Genomic DNA, 19942 nt, shown 5'->3' with positions numbered 1-19942 from the left:
GACTGATGGGAAACACCATGGACAACCAGAAACATCTGGCCATAAAGGCAAGCAACATAAACAAATAAAAACAAAACCCAGTCAAAGCCGACTTCCCTGCAAAAACTTTTAAATGTCCTATGACGAGTGCACCAGCTTGCCCACTTTACTTTGAAGGAGAAGCCTCAGTGCAATGCACTAGACTGTGAAGTTCAATTCCCACATGTAAAAAACCTATATAGTAAGAAAGCAAAATTGTGCTGGATTCCTTGAAAGGCACAAAAGCATTCAGAGTCATCTCTTCCATTATGCGGCCTCAGATTGAAATCGATACAGTACTCAGCTGAACCTAAATCTGGTCTATATAACCCTAACAGACATCCAGGGAATGACTCAGTGGAAGTAACGTGGCCTAAAATGCATTGCCAATTTAACCTCTCCCTTTTTCTCCTGAGGCAGTCAAGGAAGCTGCAAATTTTGGAGTGGAGAGAGAGAAAATCTTTGAACATCGGGGTAAATAAGGACAGCGTTTGAGGGAGCAAATTTGCATACTAAACAAAAATGAGCAATATAATTGTGGTCATATTCTCGGGGCTACGAGGGAATCCTGTACGTACGTGCTGCTGGAAACCCTTTTAAAAGTAGGCTGTCAGGTAAATGCTGAAGAAGACATATGGGAACAATGAAGAGGAATAATACTATCAAGATATCCCTTTCACTAACAGTGATTACAGCTTAGCCGGCCAGCTTTGTGCAGAAATAAACACGTGCACCACAAAGTGTGGTCTGGATTATCTACTTGCTTACAATGCAAAATTCAAACCTTAAATACATATCACATAACTTCTGCTTTTGTGCAGTCGGCACTGGCTTGGTTCTTTAAGTTGGAAATGAGTGATCACGCAGCCTCTATTGTCCTGTCTTAATACAGCTTTTTAATAACTAGCTCATGCAGTCATGTACCTCTAATGTTTGTGTGCTATGAGTTCGTGGACGGCTAAAAGTTCAAAAGCTGCACGAGTATTTTGATAGGAGAAACTGACCTAGTGCAGCGGAACCATTAGTCAGTCGATTTGACGCCCACATGAATTTCTGGATTTGTGCTGTTAACATGCATAGCCTGACTCATCCACCCCAGAGCCTGCCTGTCTAAATAAGTAATGTATGAAACATCAGAAAATACAAAACGTCAACTTAGGGAGGCCCAAAAGAGCATATTAGGGGGATGACAGTGACTGCATACAGTCTTTGTGGAGTCAAAGCTGTTGGTGTTGATCCAGTTTTCTTCATTATTCTCTTGTTTTACAAAAAAAAGAAAAGAAAAGATAAATCCAGTAAAGCTTGTGACTTCACAGTGGATGCCAGCTGCAGTCAGACTAGTTCAGCTGTTGCAGCAGAAGGGATTTCAATGTGGCAAACAAAAAGGAATCCACTTACAAAACTCTCACAGCACAATCCATCTGTCTGTTTTCTTCTGCTTATCCAGTTTAGGGTTGTGGGGGAGGGCGAGGCTTATCCCAGCTGTCATGGGGCAAGAGGAGGGGTACACCCTGGACAGGCTTTAAACTCTTTCACAGTACTCACACATAAAGACAGACAACTATTCACACCTACAGTAGATTTAGAATCACCAATTAACCAAACGCATGTGTGTTGTTAAGATTTTGGGAGAAAGCCAGAGTACCAGGAAAGAACCCTCAGACAAGTGGAACACAGACATGGAACCTAAACCCAAAAAGACCCCAGACTATACTTGAGCCCAGGGCCTTCTTGCTGTGAGGAAATAGTGCTAAACACCGCTCTAACAAAGTCCAATTCTGACACACTCGGTACTTTTAAACCTGACATTCTAATCCGAAGAGGTTAATACATAACCACGTTCCTATCATCATCTATAGCCACAAGATGTGGGTAGGGACTGAAAGAGTAAGTCAGGGTAGAAGTGGAAAAAGTGAGTTTCCTTGAAGGGTGTGCTCATCCTTTCAGATAGGGTAAGGAGCTTGTTGACTTGGGACTGAGGTCAGAGTATGGGTAGTGCAAAAAAAAGGCGTTAAAGTGTTGTGGGTGTTAAGCAAATCCAACCAGGAGACGACTGCAGGGCAGACCCTGAAGAAATTATGTTTTTTGGCTAAGGAGTTAAGCAAGTGTAGAGACACTTAGTTTACCATCTCCAAAAAACAGTCAGTCTCATTAATATTACAATATACAAATATTATATATATATCGAATTTGGCATCTTGTTAATTATGCTGAAGGACGGCAGATTGAATGAATGAAGCTCTTGATGTGGGACCACTGGAGAACAAGGGAAAGGGGAAGTCAAGGCTGTGTTGCTGCACTTATGCTTCCTTGTACACCGCTCACAACATTCCCTCCCCACACCACCAACATTAAGCAATGCAGAGGGCTGGAGGCCACTGAAAGCCGAGGTCACATAACAGTGTCTGTGTCATAGGAATTAAAGAAATAGATGCAAGTGTGAAACAGTAGCGATCCCGTGATTCTGCAATAAGTAATTCCAGATATAATATTTATCTTCTTCAATCTCAGAAAACATTGCATGCTGACACTGTGACGGTTTTCTTTTCATTGCATCCTTTTCAGTTTCTGTACACCTGGACACAAAAGTGCTTGAAAACAAGCTGTGATACCCTGACAACTTGCTACCACACAAAAATCATTTTGAGGATTACAGTAACTCTTCTTATTTTTACTGACTTTTATAACTATAAATAAAATGAACAACTTTAACGTCCGCTGTTACTTCTCATGGATTCCTGGGACATTACTGTAACAAAACTAATTTCTCAACATAAATGTTAAAAAGAAAAGTAATTAAGTTCCCCTCCACACTGTACAAAAACAAAACAAAAAAACTCAAAGTCAAACAATTTAAATCAGATTTGTTCTTTGAGGCTAAACTGTAGCATCGTGCTCCCTCAGGTGCTCTCTGTTTGTGAAGTGGCCTTGAAGTTGTTGGCGTGTGGCGACAAGCTTCCTGGGTGACAGCAAGCAGAGCTGCTGGTGAGATATCTTTCATGTTTCATTGAAGAGATCACAAACGGTGCTGTGGAGCAATGGGGGACAGGGCAGCGAGGAAGCACTGGTCGTTCCCACAGTCGGCTATCTCAAAGGCTGCACATACCAGCCCGGTGCAGGGGGGGACAGGGAGGCCTCTGTGCCACACATCAAAACAGCTGGAGTGACTGATTGGGTACTACTTCTGCAGGCATCTGCGGTATGCACTGTACACAAGTCGAGCTATTGTGTAAAGGCCCGCACTTTTGATTAGCAAACATAGATTTCAACTTCAAAATCTAATCTGAAGTTTTCACTCTCATCTCAATACGCTGCCATGGCCATTGACCAATGAAGTACAGTATTTGTCCCAATGTGCCAGTTTAACCTCTGGCTCTTCTCCAGTGAGCAACATCTATTTAAAAACTTTGACAAATATGCATGTTTATATTTTTTATCCATCACACAATGCATAAATGTCACGGAGGCATCAGATTGCTCCCAAATTTCTTTAGCAGCATCACAATAAACCCAAAAATCCTGAGACAGAGAGTCACAAAGAACTATCTTTAGCTAGAAGAAGAACATGGAGTCCTGCACCAAATGTTATGCCTATATCTCAATATCATCGAGCTGGTCTGAGTTAACATGAAGTCACAGAAAACTCTCAGAATAAATTCTCTGCCAAGTACCTTGAAAAACTGTCTACAAGTGTAACTGTGGAAATAGTGGGTAGTTGTAATATATTATTGTGAAAGCATCTTCATCTTCAAAACATATAGTTATGACAAAAGCAAAAGGGCAAAATATATGAAATACATAAAAGGCAAAGGATGCTACCCTGCATGACTGGGAACACTGGGCTCTTGCTTTTAGTGGCTGTAGAGATCAAATTAGTCCACACACATACTCACGTACATACAGCCAATGTAGGATGCAGGACAGAATGTACCACTCTGAGCTGACAGGTTGTGTAACCATGGCTTCAAAAGCGTGACCAGCGATAGTGATGACCCCCCGACTGCTGCCTGTGGCACTGCAGTTTGTCATTAACGGTCCTGCCACGGTCACTGGTGATAGGCTAACGATTGTGCCCCGAGGTTGGATGGGGCCGATTGGCTGGGCTACTGCCAGATTGTGCTCCAAGTAGGCTAGTAAATACATCACAATACTGATGTTGGTGACAGAAATACTGATTTTTCGGGATAATTCTTTAAAAAGAGGATAAAGGAAAAACTGAGATATTCTGATGTTTGAATGCCTTTGTCACTACTGTCACAGCTGTAGCTGACATCACTGCAATATCTTCAAGCCTTCAAGTCCTTCAAGATCTCTTTAAGATGACATCTAATTCCCACCTTAATGCCAAATGCTGCTCAGGCCCGAGTCTGACAGGTTCAAATCAATATCTACCTTTTGTATGTACGGGGTGATGAAGGGACATGCCTGCAAGGAGTGACTTCAGTCATTTTAATTATATACTTGCACTTCCCAGATAACATCTGTCACTCAAAATATGTCTGGTGCTGCGACAAGATGATGAACTTTCTTTTGACTAAGCTCAGACAATATATACTAAACTCTTTGTACTTATAATGTTCTCGTCCAATTTCTGTATGACTAGAGGATCACTATCAAATGTTATCCCACATCTGCATATTATAATACTTTCTCTCAACTTCTGTAAATATACATATAAAATGTAAGTAGGAGAATGACAGGGGCTAAGAAAAACAATACAAAAAAGTTACTGAGTATGTCAGTGCTGAAAATGCAGAGAAATCCACCGTTTGGCCTAATTTGTTAACATGAAGCAAAGGAACTGTCACATTTATTATGCTGTCAGGTCTGGTCATCAGGGAAATTAGATTTATGTGAAGTAAATAAATCAGCAGCAAAGAGAACTTTCTTTAAGATGAGTTTCAGTGTGCAGTGATCTGCATATTAACACTGTACTCTGCCCTCTGATGGAAATGTGATAATTTGAACTATTTGAATGTATGTAGCACTGATGTGAGTTAGCAACAAACAAATTATCAGCTAATTATCAATAACGTGCCACAAGTCTGTAGTTTTTCACTTGTGATCACAGAATCTCACTTTCTGTTAAAATACACCTAAAATGGATTTAATACTAAAAACTGAAAAAGTGTCCTTTGTTCATATCAGTGACAATTCAGTTCAGTTTGATTTATATAGCACCAAATCACAACAGCAGTCACATCAAGGTGCTTTATTTGGTAAGGTAAAGATCTTACAATAATACAGAGGAAAACTCCAACAATCAGACGACCCCTGCCGAGCAACCACTTGGTCACAGTGTGAAGGTAAAACTTCCTTTTAACATGAAAAAACCTCTGGTAGAACCAGGCTCAGGGAGGGGCAGCCATCTGCTGCTACCAGTTGACGATGAAGAGGAAGACAGGATAAAAGACACACTGTGGAAGATTAATAATAACTAATGATTAAAGGCAGAGTGATGTATAAACAGAGGTAAAAAGAGATGAGTGAGGTGGGTCACCTGATCCAGCCCTAACTATAAGTTTCATCAAAAAGGAAAATACCTATTTAATTTGTAGATTGAAGGACATATCCTGTTAAAAAACAACTCCAAGATTCCTCACAGTGTCACTGGAGGCCAAGGCAATGCCATCCAGAGTAAATATCCAGTAAGATGCCATGTTTCTAAGTTTTTTTGGGCTGGGTACAGTAACCCCAGTTTTAACCTAATTTAGAGGCAAGAAATTAGAGATCATCTAGGTCTTTATGTCTTTAAGACCATCCTGCAGTTAAACTAATTGGTGTGTTACATGACTCCACGGCTGGATAAAGTTGGGTATCATCGGCATGAATGATGTATGCTATGCAATTAAAATGTATGCTATGCCTTCTAATAAAAGTGCCTAATGAAGCGTGTATAATATAAATAGAATTGGTCCTAGCACAGAACCCTGTGGAACTTCATAATTAACGTTAATATGTGAAGACAAATATCAGGCCTTAATTTATATTTCCCCCTGTTCCCAGTACAAAAAAGAGTTTCTGTCTTTTTGAAAAATGACTATTTTCCACAACACAAATCAATCATTACAGCATGAAATTTCACGTACTCCAGGATTTTCACATTATCTTGGAGATACTGGAGCTATCCTATGATTATGTGTAGGCTTTTTAAATGTACAAGAAAAACAAGTGAGTACATATATTGTACTACATTTACATTGCTGATGCAGACTGTTTGAGCAATTTCATTTTATCTGCTCTTTATATCTTGACGATGCTTTACATTTTAGAATGTCAAAAAGGGGGTTTGAATGCTCTAGTGAAAGCAGACAGACCTCAACAAAAGTCTGTGGCTCATTTGATGGCAGAGGTGTAGTTGAAAAATGGCTGTGATATACCTATCTTGTTTCCCTCTAGACCTTGCCACTGCCCATAGAGGTGACAGTTTACTGTACTAGCTCATCTAAATAGATGTGCTCAGTCATTTTTGTTTTTCTGCTCAGACAGGGCTGGAGCCTATAACCGCTGTCATGTACAGCAAGGTGGGGTAAACCCTGGACAGGTCACCGGTCTATCATAGAGCCAACACAGAGATACAGATGACAAATCAACATCACATTCATACAGCTGGCCAATTTTGTGCGTGTCTTCAGAGTGCGGAGGAAGCCCTAGTGCCCAAAGAGAACCCACACAAGCCAAGGTGAAACATGCAAACTCTGCACAGAAAAATCCTTAAAAAAGATTTTCTTCTGTCAGCTGGTCCCCTTTGGGGTCGCCAGAGCAGATCAAGTTATGCTATCCCTAGCATTCACTTTTGTGACACCAACCTTCAGTGTGTCCTCCTTCACCTGGTGATCCACGTGCTTGATTTGGCAAAGAATTTAGATGGGATGTCTTTCCTGATGCAACCCTCCCCATTTATCCACAGTAGGAACCTGCAGTAGCTGCACACTACACTGCTACATGTGTGGATGCCCTTTCAGAATGAATTTAAAGAAAACCTTCCACAGGACTCTGTTAAATAGTAAACAAAATGCCTCAAATCTCACTGCAAGGTAAAGTTTAATTAAAAAAAATAACTGAAAGCCTTCATATTTTTTCCCCTTTTTTTGTAATCTGAAAAATGCTATTTGGGACATACAATAAACTGAAGGGTGCACTTTCCTCAATATGGTGGACATTTAAAGTAATAGCACAAAATGATTGTTTTTTTTAATTACATTTCCAACTCAACAGGTACTTTGGAAGGTAGTTTTGGAATATCAACGATTACCAACAGGGTTAGCTATACATCTAAATACAGACACATCATTTTTATATGATATTTTAACAGTATTAATGTGTCTGTTGCCAGCTTTGCAGCAGTATCTCCATATCCCCAGTGTGTATGCCTCTATTTTCTCATGGCATAACTGGGCCATTAGAGTCACCCTGATGCACCACATATATTTGCTATTCATAACAGGAAGAATATGCCCCGATTGACCGCGCATATTTCTGTGACAATTGTTTTCACAACGATTGTTCCAGTCTATTTTGGAATTCTCAGTTTTTCCTTTGAGTCTAATCCACCCCAATAAGGACAAAGAAGGAAGAGATTTCCACCTCCAGACTCTCCTCATGAAGAAGAATGGGAAATAGCCGTGAAGCTCAATGTCGAACATATCGTGTCCAAACATGACCAAGGCTTGTTTGATTGCTTTTGACCATAAGTTTTAGCGACTTCATTCTGACACGGTGATTCCAGACATTAAACTTTCATGATTTAACCTGAGGACACAACATATTGTGACATTGACAATGATGACTGCTCCGTGGAAGGAGGCTGCAGGTTTTTGAAGAGCTTAGTGAAAAGGCAGGATAAGAACAAGACATCTAACAACTTTAATTAAAACCAAATGTAGGAAAATTATAAATTAAACATAATGTTCCTTTATATTTAAAATCCCCCACCCGTGGGCTGATCACAGTAAAATTGCTTAGTCCGTTTTTGCTTTTCCTGTTATGTGATTTAAACATATTGCAAAATAAATTTTAATTGCTGTGTGTGTGTGTGTCTGTGTGTGTGTGTGTTTTGTGTAACACTTACAGACTACTCATTTGCTTAGAATGCACATAAATTCTCGACTTTTACTGTAGAGGCACAGCTGGCTAAACGATTAATGTGACAACAAAAGCACAGAGCTGAGACAATATGAAGTTGAGTGTGTCAAGAACCAGGCCTCAAAGGAATCAGAACCAGCTTGTAAATTCTTGAAGGAAAACTATTAGGAATCTGTGGTAACAAGTTCACAATGTGCAGAAATGGAGCATGCTGAAAAAAACGTCTGTTACTGATTTCCTGTTTCCTGCTTTTTCTATTTTAGGCTAATGATAAATGTCATTTGCATGTTACTGCGTTATTTACTGACAATGCTAAGGTGCATATTAGACTTGAAAACCTGCATGTTTGAAGGCACTGCCAGACTAATACAGTAATGGCTCAATTATACTAAACTAAGAACAGAATGGCAATCTCCTTGTGACTCGGAAAAATTAGTGGTTGCCTGGTCATTTTTTTTGCATTCAGCAACTGATTTCAGGTAGTTGCAGGGAAAGCTGGTTGCCAAGAGGGGTACGCATGCAGCATCCATAGCTTCTGAGTGACCACTTTCAATCATGAGGTGATTTCACAAGTCACTTGGTGGGAGCCAACCTCTCTCAAAAAAATTACAGTCCGACTGCAATTACGCTCACAAAGATTGGAGAAGTCTTCCAAATAACTGCCATTTGTTTATAAACGCAGACATATTGCCAACAAAATGCAGTCAATCTGAGTCAGTTTGCACCTATATTATCACAAACAGATTGCACGCAATTTCTAACTTGACCCCATTCAATCTCAAACTGATCGCAGACTGATAGCAGACTTATTGCTATCAGTCTGCTATGGTTTTATCCCCATCTTGACGCACAGAATTTGCTGGGAAGACAACAACTGACTGACTGTAAGTGGTCACAGACCTGATCCCTGTCTTCAAAGCAATGAGGTCAAAAATGACGAGATCGAAAAGTCACTGGTTCTCTGTCAGAATAATATTAATCGTGCTCTAACCACTGTTTTTCTTAGTGGGACATTAGCATTAGCAGATCCAGAATTCACAGACTAACGCTTCTGATATTCTAACTGTTTTTAAATGCAGTTGATAGTTGAATGAAGGAAACTATGAAACAAACAAATCTTTTTTTTTTTGCATCTCACTCACCAAACTTTTTAATCTGTTTTTTTAAAGGAAGGACCTAAAACGAATCCAATCTCATGTATATAAAATGCTTATGTATAGATGAGGAGATGGTAAAAGCAGGGCAGAAATCTTGTACCTGTTCCATCCAAAGTGTGAAAGAGCGCTGCCACGAGTCCTTCTTCTCTAGATGCAGGTATGTGTTGAAGAGGATGAGGTAAATGTAGCGCTCCAGGTACTGCAGGCTTTTCAGGAGTAGCTGCTGACACTCCTTTTCTGTCTTACCACTTTTGATCTAAAGGGAAAAAAAAGAGTAAACAAAAGCATATTAGGGTAAATGAGCAAAGGACATGACATTTTTCCAATGTGGAAGAAACTGTTGTAAACAGCATCCATTTTTAGATTGGTACTCTGTGTAGTATCAAAAGCTATGCGGGCATATAGACTCTTTCTGTGTGTGTGTGTGTGTGTGTGTGTGTGTGTGTGTGTGTGTACTGTAGCTAGTTCTATGTCTCCAGCAGCCTCCTGCATGTGTATTCTTTTTGCATAATATTGAGCATTCTTGCCATCAAACCTGCCTTGATGGAGGCACAGTGTTCAAATCATTAAAAAGTTTCTGATTTTACAATCTGGGTGCATTCACTGAAGGAACAACTTTAATGGAAATATTTACAAAATTTTACCGAACTACAGAAGACAATCACAGAAAACATGATAAGAACAGCAGAGTGATTTCTTGCGTAACTTTTTCAGCTTCATTATCATCCCTGCTCCCCATCTCACTGACTGCTCACACAAACTTCAGTTCTGCATGCCATCAACACAACATTGTTTAGCCACAGACTCCTTTAAGTTATCAGTTTGACTGATAGAGTGTATAACCTCTAAACTGCTTCGACAGCAGCATAACATTTATGAAGATTAGTTATCAACAGTTTTCTAATCTTGTTGCAACAGGCACAACATCACTACACAGTAATTTAGTCCAACTCGAACTTTTGCAGTTTTACATTTTAAAAGTAAAATAGGTCTCAATTAGTGTCATGCCTAAAATAGCAGAGGCATTTTGCTAGAAAACTGTCCAAAGGTTTTAAATGCCAGACATTTAATATCTTCAATTCTTTGTGGGTTTCATATAATTTGTTCCGAAAAGTGGCAAGCTGTCATATTACAGTGTTCAGCTTCCCTAATTTAATCACAAATGGAATTAAATGTCAGGTTTCAGCCTGCGGATCACAGGGAAGAGTGGTCTTTCCTCACTCCCACAATTATCAAATCTCAAATGAAGGATTTGTGAGAAAAATACATGCACAAAATGTAATAGAGGTAAGTGAGTGCAGATTAAGGGTGACATTAATATGAAGGCAAAGCAAAAGCAGATTATCATAATGGATAAGGGGTTCATATCAGTATTCCAAAGGGTAATTTTTAACTTCTAACACTGTTCAGAGAGGTGTACTGTTTTCCCTCCTTGTAAATCTCACATTTGATGATGGACCACAGGTTCTCAATGGGGTTCAGATCAGGTGAACAAGGAGGCCATGTCATTAGTTTTTCTTCTTTTATACCCTTTCTTGCCAGCCACGCTGTGGAGTACTTGGACGCGTGTGATGGAGCATTGTCCTGCATGAAAATCATGTTTTTCTTGAAGGATGCAGACTTCTTCCTGTACCACTGCTTGAAGAAGGTGTCTTCCAGAAACTGGCAGTAGGACTGGGAGTTGAGCTTGACTCCATCCTCAACCCGAAAAGGCCCCACAAGCTCATCTTTGATGATACCAGCCCAAACCAGTACTCCACCTCCACCTTGCTGGCGTCTGAGTCGGACTGGAGCTCTCTGCCCTTTACCAATCCAGCCACGGGCCCATCCATCTGGCCCATCAAGACTCACTCTCATTTCATCAGTCCATAGAACCTTAGAAAAATCAGTCTTGAGATATTTCTTGGCCCAGTCTTGACGTTTCAGCTTGTGTGTCTTGTTCAGTGGTGGTCGTCTTTCAGCCTTTCTTACCTTGGCCACGTCTCTGAGTATTGCACACCTTGTGCTTTTGGGCACTCCAGTGATGTTGCAGCTCTGAAATATGGCCAAACTGGTGGCAAGTGGCATCTTGGCAGCTGCACGCTTGACTTTTCTCAGTTCATGGGCAGTTATTTTGCGCCTTGGTTTTTCCACACGCTTTTTGCGACCCTGTTGACTATTTTGAATGAAACGCTTGATTGTTCGATGATCACGCTTCAGAAGCTTTGCCAATTTTAAGACTGCTGCATCCCTGCAAGATATCTCACTATTTTTGACTTTTCTGAGCCTGTCAAGTCCTTCTTTTGACCCATTTTGCCAAAGGAAAGGAAGTTGCCTAATAATTATGCACACCTGATATAGGGTGTTGATGTCATTAGACCACACCCCTTCTCATTACAGAGATGCACATCACCTAATATGCTTAATTGGTAGTAGGCTTTCGAGCCTATACAGCTTGGAGTAAGACAACATGCATGAAGAGGATGATGTGGACAAAATACTCATTTGCCTAATAATTCTGCACTCCCTGTACGTTCAAGGCCCGCCTATTCATGGTTAGGTATTTGCGGATTCGCCTATTCGATTTTTTCTGTGGAACGCAACTGCAAATTATTCACGGAAAATTTGCCTATATATAATTTTGCCTGAAATTATAAATTATTCAACAGCGATGTACAGGAAGCAGATTTCTAAGGCTTTGACAATTCTGCCAAAGAAGAAGAAGCAGGACCACAGTCAACTCCTAAAGGTTTTCAGGTTAGCTTCCACCATTATAGGAGTGTTCATGCATAGCTGTAAGCTGTATATTTTTAAGGGTAATGTTGTAAGATGACTTTGAAATTATATTTAAGTGTTTAGAATGATAGTTTAAGATACATTTGTGTTTGAACTGTTAGAATAGGCATTTATAAGTGTTTTTAGAGGGGGTCTCAAGTATCCGTGGATTTCAGCTATCTGCGGCGGTTGTGGTTCCTAACCCCTGTGAATACCGCGGGTTGACTGTAGATGCTTGGTAAACAAAGAGCCAGCTGTTAAAAATTATAATAGTCCGTGTTGATCAATCCACTTTTAACCCTATCCTGCAGTATAAAATACTCCACTGGGATACAAATGTCAGGACACAGTACAGATTAACTAACTAGGGTTTGAACTATTACTTGTGGGAGGGGTAGTTTTTCTTCAGCCATTCTTCTAGAGACTTGCTGCTGTGCTTGGGAGCACTGTCCTGTTGTATGACTCAGTTACATCCAAGTTCCCATCGAACAAATGGCCTCACAGTTGACTCAAGAATAATTTGGTATACAGAAGAGTACTCAATGACTGCAAGATGCCCGAATCTTGTGGCTGCAAAACAAGCCCAAAATCAACCCTCCATCACTACGCTTGACAGTTGGTATGAGCTAATTGTGCTGATATGCTGTGTTTGGTTTTCATCAAACACGGTGCTGAGCTAAACACCTCCACTTTGGTCTCGTCTGTTCAAAGGACATTTTTGCAGAAATCTAGTGGTTTGTTCCAATACAAACTGAAGAAGTGCTGCCATGTTCGGGTTCCTCCTGGCAACCCTTGAAAACAAGCCCAAAACTTCTGCTTTTATAGAGGTGCTCACGCTGATGATCAGTTAATCAAAAGCATTTGATTAGCAAGCACCTGGCTGCTACTTACTTACTGTCTTAATTCCTATGGAAGCAGCAAGAGTGTTCTTAGTTTTTCACAGGACTGTGCGTTAAATTAAAATATCTACTCTCTGTTTGCTTCTGGTTGTTTGCCAGTTAGATTTTAATGGCATAGTCTTCAAATACTTTGCAATTAAACAATTTGGGTGATACATAAATTACTTGTGCCTAGACAGCTTCATGCTGTGTGTGATATACTTTCTCAACAGATACAATACCCAGTGATGTTTTTTCCATTTTTCTCCCCTTTTATCTGCTGAAGAAACCCATTACCAGTTGGCAGTTGGTAAGTCATCAGGCGAAACTGCTCAAAACATGCAATTATCAACAGGTACAACCTAATTTCACAATAGCTGTTTACCCCTGCGCTTTAGCCAACTCTTCACCTCCACTCTTTTTAAATAACTACAATAGTTACATGGCTATTCTTGTGATAATTACTTTCATAGACAAAACATATGGTCTGTACACTAGAGTACGTAGCAATCATCTAAAGTATATGATGCTCCAGTAACCCCCCCTGTTGTTATTCAAGAGACAAGAAAACAGTATTTTCACAAACCCAATTCACTGTCTCGAGGAGGGGACGCCAAGCAAACGTTGGACATAAAATGTAAAAAACTGAATGTATTAATCAAATTCTTCTTTTGAAAAAATGTATTTGGTTTATTATGTTTCTGACTAATCCTCTAAAAACCCTGCAGTAATTATTGAACAAATTAAAATACAAAATATTGGAGTTAAAGACATAAAACAAAGACACCAAACAAAGGCAGTCCTCCGTAGCAGATTTTGAGCTATTACATGCCATCTCTTTCAAAGTAAGGTTAGTAATTGAGTTGTTTTTTCAATTATAGGCTGTGAACAACACCAAGGTGAATGCTGACAGGCTTTCATAAGTGTGCCGAGACAGTGTTAAGGTGCTTTCCCTTTTTGGTTTCTTCCTTCTGATTACTTAGAAGCCTTTAGCACTGCCAGGAAACAAAGTGACAAGGTCTGCCATCCAGGCACATACTGGATTGAATACCATGTCAGTGGGGGTTAAGAGAAAGTAAGTGCTTGGAGAAGTGCAGTATGGTTTAATGATGCTTTTTCGCAGTGGTCTTTGTTTTTGATGAATGAAGCTGAATTAAAAGGTTATCTGCTCCCGGTGTGCAGCAAAGGCATTTAGGGAGCTGTACAGAGAATATGAGTAGGTGGGCTAAAACTTTGGGTAATTTGAAATGTGCACAGCACACCATAATGCAATCATTTCAGAGCTGAATGACGCAGCAGACAGAAAGGGGGGTGAAAGGGGTTTCCTGTCCATTCCCAAACAGCTGTGGTTGGATCCCGGTTTTCCAAGCATCTGCAGCAGAGTGGTGGAGAAACCAGACCTAGGCAAACAATGGATGTGCTGTCTGTTTATCAACTCGCTCGAAGAAAGGGGAAGAAAGATGAAGAATATGCACACCTCATTTTTGTTCAATATTCCTAAGTTGACACTGACTACAGCCAGAGGGCAGGTGAACGCATGTGAACCTGATTACCCTGTGCACCCTGCACCCCCATGGGGCTTTCAGCATTTCCTTTCTTAGCCTAAAAACTACAATGCCAAAGCCTGGCACCTACCACTGCAACTGACTTCTCTCTCCCTCTCCCTCTATCTCACTCACTCACACACGCAAACACACACAAGCTCAGTTTGCAAGGATTACATAATTCACACCTCAACAATCTCCTGAGCTCTAATTTGCTGGCTGCCATCTGTCTGTCTGCATCAGCAGAGCCATGTGTGCGGTTCAACGGCCTCTTGAGCACGATCAGAAATTCCATCAGAAGACAATGTTGGAAAGGTTGTGGTAAAGAAAGAGAGCTTTTTTTGTGGAAACAAGTCAGTCTTGAAGGTTTTAGATTTGCGTATATAACATTTTTAGCTTCTGGGACAATTCTTTACTCTTTGCTCAGCATTTTTCTTTTTTTAAACTAATAACTAGTTCTTGCTCGCTTTGTTGAGAAGAAGGTAGTTAGGTTTCTTCAAATTCTCCAGCTATTGCACATTAAGTAGAAAAATTTGAGTTGATGCATTAGAAAAAAGGGGTGTAACTGAGAATTACATCATTATCTCTGTTTTTTAAGAACAAAGGAGGTGACTGGTCAGCCCTTTTGGACTATCAGGGGTTAAAGCTATAATTCAACCAGCTGCTGAGGTGTGATAATGAATGTCCTGAGCGCTCCTCAGCCCTGAATGAGAAGGGAGACTGGCCAAACACATACCATTGTTGAGAGAGTCCAGGAATGCTGGTTGGCTGAGCAGACTTCTGAGCGAGGACAATGTGAAAGTGGGAGAAGTGTTTAAAAAATGTTATCACTGCACAAACACTCACAAGGGAGACACACAGTTAACTGCATGACTGGAAGTGCCTTATCTAGGTCTTTTCAACGCTAGTACCTCAGATTAGTAAGAATTTATTGGGTTATGTCATGTTAGATGGATGTACGCATGTAAAACACACTATATGCATACCCAAATCCACTGTCACTAGAACATACCTGAAAAAAACAACAACAAAAAAACGCATAACACTATGAACCACATAACACTGATCTATGAGTCATTCAAGCATTAAAAGGGCACCTAACTCAACGAAAGAACCAGTGTTGTGTCTATAGATAACAGACAACACGGCAAACAATCAATTTTAAATTTTATCTTTAGGCTGTTAGTAGAGAGCCTGTCGGAAAAACACTTTTCTTCCCATTTCTTTAGTTGTAATTTTGACTTTCAAGCTTATTAGAATTGTACAAATTCTGTTTTTGTCTTATATACTTTAATTCCATGTGTGTGGTTTGCAGTAGATGTTTTAATAAATATTGTGGCTATGTTTGAGTCATTTTTAATGTACTGTGCCCACATCTTGCCACGTGCAGCATCTCTATCCTGAATATTCCCATCTGCTTCTCTTTTGGATTTTAATTACAGGTCTTATTATTTTTTCTTGTGGTGTTGGTAATTATTATTTTACATTTTTTGTCCTCTGATTTTAAGTTTTGGGTACTACTACAGTTGTTAAAAGTGTTGAGGAAATTTCCTATTATATTACACTTTTCTTTGATATCCTTAAACATTCTGCAGAGTAACAAAAATCTACAGCCCTCATTTCTTTATATTTTGCTAGAATAATAGGAGCAAGGTGCAGTGATTTACTGAAATATGTGCAAACTATTCAGTAAGTCATTCACCCTGGATGGGTCAGCAGTCTATCAACTCGTTAACAGGGCTAGTACAGCGAGACAGACGACCTCACACTCTCACATCCACTCCTACAAGCAATTCAGAATCACCAGTTTACCTAACCAGTGTTTTTGAACTGTGGGAACAAACCTGGGCTCAAGAAGGAAGCATACGCCAGAAAAGAACCTTCTCACTGTGAGGCCACTCCACCACTGTGCACGCACAAAGTCTTAGCAAAACAACTCCAAACTTCACAGGTAATGTGACTGCTGAACAGCGCACACTCTGCTTCTTAAACATTTGAAGTGGATGCAAATGCACTGTAACCACACCTACTTAACATTTTTGAGTCAGATGTCTTACATTTCTTCTTTAAGTGCATATCAATCAATTTAACAATGTGTTGAATTTTAAAGGAGCATTAAGCAGTTCATAAAAGTAATCCCTGCGTTTTACAGCATTTGTGATTTCAGCGTTTTATTCTTTGTCTCTCTTATTAGCTTTATACTTTAGAAAGGTGGTGCGTGCTGTAGGCAGCTTCAGCTCTATGCAGCAATTTCTTTTTGCATTGTCTGAAGTGAAACGTGCACTGCAGAATATCGGTTCGATTTCTCTGATATGTGATTGTGAGTGATTTAATACAACAGCAGACACGTTTTTTCTGTCTCTGTTTTTAATTCTAACACATCAGACGAGGCTCAGACAAAGGTTCACAATAATCCCTGTATAAGCGTCATAGCCTGCAGCTGTAGGTGTATTACGCCACCAACATGTGAAATATGCTGCCTGACCTGCGCCTATGTCTTGTGTAAATAGAAATACTGTGCCTCATAAGGTTTGGTATAAAAGTGTTCCAGATGTTGAGCAATCCCAGCTTCCTTACGAAGGGTCAAATTGTCAATCTGAAAATCTTGTCATGTTTTCATGACTGTAAACACAACACCAGGCAGCAATGATTGGATGTGTGCTTGCTTAAAGACTAAAATCACAGTGATAATGTGCACCTCCAGTCACACCTACACACAAACACAGGCTGACAGGCAAGTCAATTACTGTGTAGCTAGTGCTATTCATTTATCAAACCACTAACATTTTGCCCGCCAGGGTTTTTCAGGGTGATAGCAATTTCTGTCCATCTCTTGCCGTGAATCTCTCAGGCAAAAACGCACTGACACTACTGACATCTCACAAGCCAGCATGCCATGCAGTCTCTTAACCCTGACAAAAACATCAAGCAGTTTGAAAATGATTTTTCCCTTTTACTAGAGGATTAGAAAAGCAATTATTGGATATGTCGTCCTGATAGTTGTCTTCCAACATCCATTTACTGGCCTGAACTCACCAAAACGACTGAGCCATCGGCCTCTGTGGGACTGTAGCTAGGATGCTTCATCATCCATAGTTCTTGAAGCGAGACCAACTAATCTAGTCTTACTGGCAGCCATTCTACCAGCGGAGCATGTTAAAGCCAAATGACTTCACACATTGAAGTTATTCAATATCATACAAACAGTAATAAAAACACCTAATATATTTTAGGGGCTTTTGTTTCTAGGTTACAGCTGCTTACAAGTCATGATGGTAAGGCTGGTTTGTGCCGAGTGGAACATTTAAATTTGTGGGTTTTGACCATTTTCAGCAGAAAACAAGCAAAACAAAATATGTACACTGATATTTTTAACTTTTAATAAAGCATGACTCTAGTTTGGGAGTCCAGTGCTGAAGGTTGACCTGTCTCTTGACTCATATGGGTAAGGACCAAGCTGAGAAGTGCATATTATGGAGAGGTCTGCCTGTCTGACATATGGTGCCAATTACCAGCTGATGGGGTTGGAGGGGTAAAAAGGCCAATCCATATTGGCCCTCACCACACAAGTTTGCACAAACAGCCATTCATCAGATTCTACAAGAACACCTCCCACCCAAATCCTAAGCCAAACTCCAACTTGTCTAAAGTGGACAGGCAGCCTACACACGGCTTCTCAACTCAATGCACAGACATCTCAAAGTCAAGCAGGCTGCACATGCTGATTTTAAACCAGAGGCGGACAGCAATTTAACAAAACTGCTTTCCATCCAGGTGAATGTTTTAAAAGATAACTTGAAAGTTGTTGGCACAGCTTACTGAAAATGTATGTTAACAGAAATTAAGACAAAGAAGTTTTATGTTCTTTTTTTTAATAGTAGAAGTAGAGCCAGGAAATACATAGAAAGAATATGAGGACATGGAACAAAGCTCCAGCTTTCCAGGATTTACACAATGTTGTGGGTATCCAAACCATGTCCTCTAACAATCAGGGCTGCACCAAACTAGGCCCTTTGTTTATACACACAAACAAATGTGGCGTGTGTGTCTGTGTGGATAAGCACACATAGACACAAAAGAGACTGCATTAGAAAGTCATCCCCAGTAAGATCTATTGCTCTTGCCTTTTCTCATATGCCACCATCTAGAATTCTTAGAGGTTGTTTCATAGTCAAACATTAAGAATGAGTACAAAGCATGTTTTTACACCTAATATGTTAGTTATAATGCTCACAAGGCTACAATGAGTAAGGTAGGTTGGTATGTTAGACCTTGATCTAACTAGAATAACAATTAATATGTCCTATAAGATATATGAGTTGTAACATTGTTACTACTTAACTCTTTGATCTGCTCTAAGCCTATTGGTTGATTTAGTTTTTATGATATCTTCCATATAACTTTGTGCTGCTAGGGATGCTCTTCTGCAGACCTGGGTTGTTAAACATTGGTTATTTGAGCTACTGTTACCTTATTATTAACTCAAAGCAGTCTGGCCACTCTCCTCTGACCTCAAGTATCAGCACGACATGATTGCCCAGAGATCGGCTGTTCACTGGATGTTTTCTCATATTTTGGGATTATTGTCTGTAAATCTTAGAGATGGTTTCTGAGGGAAAATCCCAGCAGATCAGGCAAGTCTATCTAGCATAAAAAACCATCTCACGTTCAAAAATCAATTAAACGACCTTAATTCTAATGTAGCATTTGAACTTCAACAGGTTGTCATAACTATGTGTACATGCCTAAATGCTTTGATTTACTGCCTTGTGATTGGCTGATTAAAAATTCAGCATTAGCAATCAGCTGAAAAGGTGTACTTAACAAAGTGGTCAGTGGGTATATTTTTTTCAAAACCAAGCTTATTCATCCTCCAGTAGATGTAAAAATGAGAGAAGTATATGAATGCATTTCTTTTATATTCCTCTAGGCTGCTTTAGCCTCAGAACCTTTTTTTTAACTTGCACTTTTTTATGAACACCTGAGCATCCATCCAGAAAGCCTCTGCCAGTTTGGCCATGGCAAAATGCTCAAAGCTATACATCATTCGACTTCCAGGCTCAGGACTGGATCAACATAATATGAAAAACTCCTTTTTAAAACAGAAAAGAACCCATTCTGCAGCCAGAGAGAGGAGGAGACGAAGGTGCCTTTATGTTAATGGTTTCTACAGATTCTAATCCTCCTTTTTTTCCAGTCACTCAGAAGTTAAAAGCAGTTTCAAGCCACATATTGTACATATATATCGGCATCCAGTCTTTCCATTTAGCCTTTGGAGGATTTTTAATTGTATCACAATACAGATTTTTTTACTTGACATTTACACCGAACCTATAACAGTTATAGTTAACAATCAAAAGAATTTAACCCCAAGTTACGCCTTAAAAACAGAACTAATATGATGGAGAACTAAAGAAAGGAATGCAAAATGAACAGGCTTTTGATTAAGCAAGGTCAATCTTTTTGACAATAGAGCAAGCAGAAATGCATGATTCGTCTGGGGAGC

General features: G+C 39.8%; 1 protein-coding gene across 5 annotated transcripts in view; it reads right to left on the bottom strand.

Annotated features, from left to right (window-relative positions):
* pald1a (phosphatase domain containing paladin 1a) overlaps positions 1 to 19942 on the bottom strand; it is a 59280-nt gene that overhangs the window by 3941 nt on the left and 35397 nt on the right. For all 5 annotated transcript variants that reach the window (XM_013269507.3, XM_013269508.3, XM_013269506.3 and 2 more), the window contains exon 19: positions 9361 to 9516. In XM_013269507.3, coding sequence (XP_013124961.1) covers positions 9361 to 9516 — 156 coding nt within the window. The remainder of the gene's footprint in view (positions 1 to 9360; positions 9517 to 19942) is intronic.

Source organism: Oreochromis niloticus, linkage group LG8 (genome assembly GCF_001858045.2).
Source record: "Oreochromis niloticus isolate F11D_XX linkage group LG8, O_niloticus_UMD_NMBU, whole genome shotgun sequence".
In the NCBI taxonomy this organism is placed as follows: Eukaryota; Metazoa; Chordata; class Actinopteri; order Cichliformes; family Cichlidae; genus Oreochromis; species Oreochromis niloticus.
This window is presented reverse-complemented; position numbering and strand designations above follow the sequence as displayed.